This window comes from Pseudonaja textilis, chromosome 3 (assembly GCF_049901715.1).
Source record: "Pseudonaja textilis isolate UNSWEBS1 chromosome 3, rPseTex1.2, whole genome shotgun sequence".
Taxonomy (NCBI): Eukaryota; Metazoa; Chordata; class Lepidosauria; order Squamata; family Elapidae; genus Pseudonaja; species Pseudonaja textilis.
In genome coordinates, this window is record NC_141992.1 from 88,879,356 (window position 1) to 88,889,273 (window position 9,918).

At 34.0% G+C, this 9,918-nt stretch overlaps 1 protein-coding gene across 1 annotated transcript; it reads left to right on the forward strand.

The window, feature by feature from the left end:
• Positions 1 to 423: 423 nt before the first annotated feature.
• On the forward strand, positions 424 to 9,617 carry LOC113436189 (complement factor H-related protein 2-like). Its single transcript, XM_026700469.2, has 4 exons — positions 424 to 515; positions 3,611 to 3,667; positions 5,915 to 6,097; positions 7,556 to 9,617. The coding sequence occupies exons 1-4, from the start codon at positions 455 to 457 to the stop codon at positions 7,750 to 7,752; spliced, it is 498 nt and encodes a 165-aa protein (XP_026556254.1). The 5' UTR covers positions 424 to 454; the 3' UTR covers positions 7,753 to 9,617.
• Positions 9,618 to 9,918: the final 301 nt, after the last annotated feature.

Below are 9,918 nucleotides of genomic sequence, written 5' to 3' on the forward strand. Positions count from 1 at the left end.
ATACACAAATATAACTGGAAAAATTAGTTCTCCAAAATATAGAATAATCAGTCTTTCCCAATATTCTTTTGCTCAAATGACCCCCCGCCCCATCCCCTCATGCTTGCTTGGCAGAGATCATTTAACATGTTTGTATATTAATGTGTGGGTCTCAGAAAATCCCATGTGGGGTTTCTTGTATAATGAATTAGTTTAGGAATTTAAAGTCTGTTCCCCATAGTCCTTTCCTTTGACAAATTCTGAAGAATATTTGTCTTGGGTAAGCATATTGCTTAATACTTTATAATGCAGGTTTCTAATAAACACAGAAGTCTTGTGGACTTTGGAGTATGAATAAGTAAATAATCTGTTTTGTTGATCCAGAGTTGAAAAACCTTCCCAAGGACAGTAATTGGGGTCAGTGATTAAAAGCTCCAACTATACAGTGTGGATCTTGACATTCTGAAATACTGATATGCGCTGTTTTAGCTATATAATTTTTGTCCTGTTATGGACAAATTGTGTTCTCCAGAAAGGTAAGTTATTCAAGGAGAAGTAAAGGTTGTAAATTTTTTGCAGGGCAAATGGTTTTGTTAGTACTTTTTAGGAAAAGTAGAGAAAAATATCAATCATTTTAAATTAAGTCTTGTAAAACAAGAATATGTCATGAGAAAATTGTGATTGACCATATTTGTATCTAAATCAGATAATAGAATTGTTCTTTATATTGCAGCTCATATCCATTGGCTAAATAATTGTGGTTAGATGCTCAGTTATGTCTATTCAGTTTATGTGCTGAAATATAATACATTATGGTACTTGATAGCCCTTTCTGAATTTTGCAATAGTTACAGAACTGACAGGAACCTCACCATTAAGGATGGATGTGTACATCTGTTGTGGCCTCTAAAATAACCTTTATCTTATTTTAAAATTTTGAGTTCTATGTTCCACTTTAACAGATGCAATAATTGCTTATGGCAAGTATGTGTAGGTTTATCATTAAATTATTGGTAAACAATCGGATTAGATGAAAATGAAATGCAGAGGGTATATTATGTTGTAAGTAACTGAAAGACTTTGTTGAAGATTCTCATCAGTTCTCATCAACAATCATCAACTGATTTTTATTAATTATTAATAATTCAGTTATTGGCTGAAATTGAGAAAGCTATTTTAGTTAGAAGGTTTTGAAAGACCAACAAATTATTATGTAATTTGTTGCACTTACATCTAGTTGCTGACAGGGAAAACTGGTTGCAAAATTTTTCACATGCCAAAATTATTTGGCTGGGTTTCGGAACCAATTTTGTACTCTGACCAGGCAAGCATACACATTATATTCTAATTCCAATTACAAACCTGTGCATTTGAAGAAGTCAGTAAAGTTTGCAAAAACTTATTGCAAAATAACTTTTGCTAAGCGTTAAAAAGGTTCAAGTAGTCACCAATATTTTTGTTTTGTTTCCCTGTTGAACACATTACAATGGAATTGTTATTTTTATAACAGCTATCCACTGAAGGATATTACTAGAATCCATGATTGAGGGCGGCACTTAATATTTTCTCTGAGGACAAATGCCACAGTTGGTGGGACAATAATACACAGTGTGAAGTGGTATGTCACACGTGGTCAAGGGCCAGGATTTCTTTGTGTGTGTGTGTAGAGTGGTTTGTTTTTTCTTTTCCTATTCAATTTTTGAATAATTGTTTCGGAATATATAGGAAAACCAGATACTGCTTTTAAACAATAATGTTGGGCTGTGGTGTGCAGCGTGGAGCTATCTAAAAGATTGACATTTCTCACGGGGTTCCTTGTTTGATCCCTACCACAGCACTTGTTGTGTGCAAGTATGAAGTCATTGTAAAAGTGCTTAAGAACAGTAGGCAGGTGAATGTATAATTATAATGGTATGTGAGAAAGGCCTTGGGAGGCTAGACAAAAAGATCATGCAAAGGGAATAGTCAGGTAAGAGACAGATTAGCCCATAGCTAGATAATACAAAAGGCAAGCGGCTCAGAAAAGATCCTTCCTAGTTTCTCTTGCTATAAAAGAGACAGGAAGGATTATATTTTTCTACAGGTAGTCCTTGACTTACAACCATTTGTTTAATGATTATTCTAAGTTACCAAGCACTGAAAAAGTGACTTACTTCTGGTCCTTGCACTTAGGACTATTGCAGCATCCCTACAGCCACATGATCAAAATTCAGGCACTTGGCAACTAGTATGTATTTATAATGGCTGTAGCATCCCAGGATCATTTGATTGCCTTTTGTGACCTTCCCTGCAGCCCTCTTATGATAAACAAACTCAGTGGGTTTGTTTAACTGGTTCACTTAACAACCACATGACTATTTAATACCTGCAGGGATTCACCTAGCAACCATGGAAAAAAGATCATAAAATTGGATGCATCTCACAATAATGACTTTGCTCAGCAATGGAAATTCTGGTCCCTATTGTAGTCATAAGTTGAGGATTACCTGTACTTACAAGTTTCTGCCAATATAGCCAATTACAATAAATTAGATTCAGCTGATCTGGTTGTTTTTTCTAACCGATTTATCCTGTAGTGCCAACATCAATCGTGCAATCTCCCTTTCTCTCATCTACAACTAGAAGAAAGAACAGTTTTTTCCCAAACGCCATCACTCTTCTAAACAAATAATTCCCTCAACACTGTCCAACTATTTACAAAGTCTGCAGTACTATTACTATTAACTTTCTCATCACTCCTTATCCCCCATCCCCTCCCACTTGTGACTGTATGACTGTAACTTTGTTGCTTGTATCCTTACGATCTATATTGACTGTTTCCTAGTATGATTTGATTGCTTATTGTACCCTATGACCATTATTAAGTGTTGTACCTTATGATTCTTGAGTCTTGATGAATGTATCTTTTCTTTTATGTACACTGAGAGCATTTGCACCAAGACAAATTCCTTGTGTGTCCAATCACACTTGGCCAATAAAGAATTCTATTCTATTCTATTCTATTCTATTCCATTCCATTCTATCTGACCATTCCCCTGGCTGTGTCTCTTTGCCCAACCTCCAAGGCCTTTCCCACACACCAACACAGCTGTTGATTCAATTAGCTCTGAGTCATGCTAAAGGAAAAAGCTCCATTACTATTCCTGACTTGCAGTCTTCTCCTTTCCAAAACAATTGGGGGAGAAAATCTGCACTATAAAGGAAAAAGGAAAGTGGTTTCACAGAAAGGATGCATAACCAATATTGAAATGGTTCCAGACCTTGAAATTAATGAAAATTAAGTTTTACATAATAATTACATTCGTTGATTTCAATGCGGGTGCAAAATTGTCTAACTGAAAAAAATTTTGTGGGGGAAAGGTGGGAATCCGTTACTATGAAATGTTTCTTTCTGATACATAGAAGGACTTACAAACAGTTCTATAAATGAGAATGGGAAGTGGCCATTGCATCTACATTTTGCAGAAAATGACAGGCAAGAATTTTTACTCCCAATGAAATAGCAGAGCTTATCAGTGCAGAAAAAGATTCTTAACTTATTCCATTAATAGAAATTAAGTTCTTCTCTCTGCAAAACTTTATATAATTGAAATTTACAACCTCCTTTTTGCAATCTGCATTGCTCTTTTAGTATCCCAGCAGATGCAAGTTGCATATGATGACTTGGTCAATCTACTTACTGAGCCAGGTAAGAAACAAGCTCAATTACCCTGTAATATATTAAAAAATGAATTTTAAGAAGGACACTAAACTTTATAAGAGATCATCTGTGTATGCTTTTTTAAAAAAATTGAGCAAGTACAATAAAATATCTCAAACTCAGCAATCTCAAACTTAGATTATCATATATACATACACATAGTGTATATCATATATATATATATATATAATGTTGTGACTGGAAGGTTTGAGCCTGCTGTGAGCTTTGAGTCTGATGTATCAGAAGACACAGGTTTGAGTGATGAGGAAGGTTTGGCATTGGAATTGGAGCCTGCTCTAACGAGAGATGCAGATGTGAGCCAGGAGGATGAGGGAGTGTTGGAGACACCATCCTCTCCAGAACCTTCCACTTCAATCATGCCTCAGGTGTCAGCAGCTGATCCACAGAACATACCATAGTCCTTGAGTGATGACAAATGTTGGGTTGATGCAAGGACTAGACGCAGGTTGAGACGTCAAGAACAATTTGAAAAGAAACATCAAGTCAGAGACTAATTAGAGAGACTGACACGCCCCTCCAAGGAATATAAGGAGGCATGTTAGTTAACAATCCTTGTCCGGATCAAACTTCATTAATTACTGCGCAGCTTTGAAGAAGCACTCTGTTCCTGAATTATCTTGCGGCTCGTTATCTCAGCTTGAAAACAGTTTCTGGGAAAGCTGCCAATGACGATTACAGAGAAAAGTTAACTCTGTGGTTTCTGGTATTATTTGTTCGTGTTTATTTCTTTGGGACATTTGGACTCTCACTTGTTGGCTACAAGTGAGACAGAACATATATATATATATACAAACTCAAGGTGGCAAACATCTGATACTCCTGCCTCCTATCAGATGTGTTGGCCTAAGAAAGAATAATTGGCACAAAGTCATCCAGCTGTCATTCATGCCAAAGGCTGGTTTTCTGTTTTCTAGGTTATCATTGTAACTACTATATCAGTGATTTCCATTCACTGGAGGATTTTACAATTGGAATCCCAATTATTGACAGAATTCCACTAAATTTAAATCCAATCCAATATGTTATATATTTTCAGTATGTGAAGAGCATATCTTTAAAGTATAAGTTACGATATTATTGTTTCATGCTAATAAAATGGCAATGGGCTATATGAGTATTGTGGATTTCTTAGGATCGTAGATCTTAGAAAGTGCAATATTTTATCTTTATATAGGAACTCTTGATGACATCAACTTTGTATATTGTCAGTTAAGAAAAATACTCTTGTTATATCTTATGAAAATGTCCTAACTCTTCAATGTTTCAATTTTCACAAATGTGATTAATTATGTTAATTCAATGTTATTAATTAGTTAAGAATTTATTTTTTAAAAAATACTTTAAAACAATAAAATAAACCTTGATTTTAGAAAAATGTGCAGAGCCAAACATATATTATACCTGGCAATATTAATTCAGAAAGAAGTATATTTACACACACACACACACTCATGAAGAATAACTATAATCTGTGACTTTGTTAACCTGAGATTCCTGGAATAGAAACTAATTCTGTAACTGAACTATGGTTTCTTCAAAAAAAAATGTCCTAATACCAGACAGAATTCATAACAGAAATGGACAAAAAATGGGGAGTGGTAAATAGAAATTATAATTTATTACTTAATAAATGCTGGATAAAGTGGGAGATCAGAAGTATTAGAAATGGAGAGTTTCTGGAAAGATCCACTTTTTGAGATATGATAGATTATTGTATCCTAAATTTGGAGTATTTTAAAACCAAAAATTTAGAGACATAATGGCACAGAAGATATATATATTTCTTGCAATATAAAGAGGAAATCACTCTACTTCATGATCAGGATGGATTCGAATTAATTTATTAAGATGATTTTTAATAACAAGATATTTTTAATATTGTTTTAAGTACAGTTTCATAACTTTGCAGGAATTTTCTTATAGTTGTTAGTATTTATTACTGTTTATAATAAAATAAAATATATCTTTGTCTAATAATGATAATTAAGATATTATTTGGCTATACTCTCTCATAATAATTGAATAGGAGCAGTAACAGTCACAGAATATAATATAGAATCCAATGATAAATAGGAGAAAGTCTTTTGAAATTGGCCTTCAGAGTAAAAAAAAATCATTCTGCTCATTCCATACTTTTGTATAGTACAATTTTACCCAGGGCTGACTTGTTAGTCAGTCTAATATATATCCTTTTATTAAATATTTTACTTGTAGAGATTCCAACAACTTGTGGTCCTCCACCTGCTATTGGTAATGCAATGCTTCTAAGCAATGGTAGACAGGAATTTTTATCAGGTGAATCTGTGATCTATCAGTGCTACAGGCTGTATGAAATGGAGGGCACTCCAATTGCGATGTGTGAGAATGGTCATTGGAGAGGTGTTCCAAGATGTGTTCGTAAGTATACAGTTAACTGATAAATCCTATTGTGATGACAAAATATCCTTCGAAGAAAAAGGATAACCCTAAATATAACTCAAAAGCATAAAAATTGCGATTTTCTCTTATATTCTTTCTACCCTGCAAAGAAGCATGCTTTAGATAGGGTTTTTTCAATGGCAACACCAATACCTTAGAATTCTCTTCCCCAGTCAATATAGTCAGCTTCATTTTTATTATCCTTAAGACACATTTTTATACCTCAGTGTACTTTATGTTTTAAAACATATTTTTATATTTCTCCCATAGTTGTCATGCCCATTTTGCTACCACATCTTAATATGCCATATATTCTTAATGCCTTTTCTATTTTTTAAAATAATATTATGAGTAGTAGATTTAATTTATTTATTTATTTATTTGATTTATATTGCCACCTATTCGCCCATGGCGACTCAAGATAGCTTACACGATGTAAAATCATATTTAAAACAAAAAATAAAAACAAAAACAATAAGAGCTAACAAAAAGAATCAAATAAATTAGTAAAGTACAATAGAACAAAATTTGGGAAAACAAAAAACAAAACAAAACAAAAATCAACTCCCACCCCTCCACCCCGACAACAGCGGGTCACACTAGCCATTTGATGGGTTCCATCCCTCTCTGGGTTCCCCAGGCCTGTTGGCAAAACCAGGTCTTCAGTGCCTTTTGGAATAGTATTAATGAGGGGGGAATTCTAATTTCTGGGGGAATGATGTTCCAGAGAGATGGAGCCACCACAGAGAAGGCCCTTCTTCTTGGTCCCACCAGGTGTATTTCCCTCATGGGTGGGACCTGCAGCATTCCCTGCCTCCTCCCTCTAATGGGTCGGGTAGATGTCACTGGCAAGAGATGCTTTTATATATATAATAGAATAGAGTGCTTTTGATGCTTGTAATGCTTTAAGATAAATTTGGGATATATTTTATTATTTGTTTTTAATTTTCTGGATCTATTGTTTATTTCTTTTGTTCTATTTGGCAATAGCTGCAGGATTGCTTATTGGATGCATGCATTATATGTACACACATACAAATGTGCAAATAAATAATTAAAAGTTCAAAATTGGGGCATAGTTACAATAATCACCATTCTATAGTGTAAATGGATATATTTATTTGCAGCAGGGTATATAGTAATTTTTACTCAATGAATAAGTTTCTTCAGAAAATCAGAGTCTAAGACCATTATAATCAGTATCCAAAATCTAAGACTATCACAAATATCTAATTGTCAGGAACAGCAATTCTATTAGTCTGATGAAATCAACATGTTTGATATGATTATTAGCCCCTTCAATTTATCTGTGTTATACCTAAAAGTTCACTGCCATCCATAATTTAACATAAGACATAAAAAAACCAAAAATTATTCAACACTATTTTTAGCATGCTATATGAATCTAATATACAAGTACATTTATTTATTCTTCAGAAACCTGCAGAGCTAATCAAGCTGGCATGGACCGTAACAATATTCAACTGAGGGGGCTTACTAAGTCAACTTCTTTGAGAGCATCTGATTATTGGATGGAGTTTGAGTGTAAACCAGGATTTCGTAAGCATCCATTATCATCACCATTTATGAAACAATGTGTAAAGGGACCATGGGTGTATCCCAGATGTGTATAATAGAGTTAAATATTTCCTAATTCATCTATACAAAATTCACACATATTCTCATAACTTTCTTCTTGTACGGTGGCATGTAATTGCCTGAGTTTAAGGTACTTTTAAAAATCAGAAATAAATAATACAGGGACAAATTGTGTTGATTCTTATACTGCTTGCTGACATTTCTTGCTATTGGTGATTATTTGTGACCTCTTTGGTCTTTAGAATGCTCAGAAGTGAAACTTCTGTGATGTGTTATTATCTGCTCAGAAGTACAAGTACTATTCAGGTTTCCCATTTAATCATAATTCCCCATCCCTTCTTAATAACTAATGATTTATTATTATGTTGTGTACCATCTGGAAATCTCATCTAAGGGAGGAATTACAGTATATTACTCTGCCAATTCATCTTTCAACTGTAGACCATTGTAAAAATCCTAGTACATAGAAACTGCTGTTCTCAGAATATATGCTGTGGCATTTCAGGTTTCCATAGAAAACTGCAGGATATTTTAAAGGGAAACACAGTGATATTCAACATCTGTAGTGCACAAACTATTAATCGAAAATCACAATTTTTCCTTAAAAATTTAAAATATCCCACAGCACTCCTTTGTGAATTCATTGTTTCTGTTAAGCTCATAGTTTTAGTATTTAGTATTTATTTGATTTGTCAATCACTTACAAGATACAGGTATAAGAATAAATATAGTTTTGAATACATGAGATAGATATAAGAAAAATAAAAAACAATAGGACAGGGATAGTAGGCACAATTGGTGCGCTTATGCACGCCCCCTAGAGGTCTCTTAGGAAGGAGGTGAGGTCCCACAGTTAGTTCCCAAACTGTGCCATGATGCTCCAAGATATCAAAGCCAGTTCATGAATTGAAGGGCACTGTGAAAACTACTGAGACACTATGAGCACCATGAACCAAGAATGTATGGGGCCTACACACTGTCCCCAAGATTGGTTTAGTCTTGTCTCTGATTAGTTTAATGGGGCTATGTGTTCTAACACTAGTATATAAATGATCCTTATAGCATTCTGGCCTGTGGTTTCTATTTTAAAAATGTGCATGTGACAGATAACTTGTGTAATTATTTTTTCAGTCATTAATTAAAAATAAGCCCTTTACTTGTAAAACAAACAATGTTAAATTAATTGCTTTAAAACTTTTAGGAGTTTACTAGGATAGCAACTGACAGAGCAGGTCATATTGTACTGAAAATAATTCTAAGGCTACCTGGTGGTAATTAAAGAAGCTACAATTCATCAAGGAAATGTGAGGATTACTGTGTTTGCCATAATCTGTTTAATTCATGTTATATACAATACATAGAATATCGCATGAGGTTTTATCATTGTTAAAAACTCTCATTTTTAGAAAGCTGGGATTTGTATAAAGGGAGATATGTTTAAAAGCATCCTGCATATTGTTATTCTAATTTCATACTGCTTAAGTTGTTCTAATATGTTAATGTTAAAGAAGATATAAGGAAGAAACAAACCTGCTGGGATGAAATAATGTAAGCCATAAATTTACCACTTGCAGGAAGTTAGGTAGAATCAATGTTTGTTATTGTTAAAAATTACACATATTATCAATGTCTTTTATTCTTTGATTCCTAATGTATCACGTACACCAAATGTATGTATCATTTGTTTCTGTATTATACAAAGAGACTCCCCTTTGAATAAGGCTGTTTACTTTGCCTGAATTAATTGGTGATTCATATTTTCGGGAGGGCAAAGAAGACACATTGCAAAGGTAAAAGTCTCTCTTTCATATTCAGAGATCCAGCTCTTATCAATTCCATGCCAAACTCAGGGTGCCTGAATATTGAAGAAACAGTTAAATAAAATTAATCTAAAACAAAATGCTACAACTCATATCTGCAACCAGAATCTGTCACAATAACACATTATGAAATTTGGAAATGCCTCACCTAGTTTTCACCAGTTACACTTTGCACATGTGGTGGTAGCCAATGAGCAACTTCTGAGAAGCTTGTCAGTTATTTACTCAAGTAATTGCTTAGCAACCTGATGGAAACATGGAGAGGGGGGGGGAGAATTATTCAGAATAGAATATCGGTCATTTATTCCCTTGTAGTAATAAAGTAAAAGGTAAAACCACTAAGGGGATAAAAAGGAACTGTTTCTGACAGCCAGGATAGAA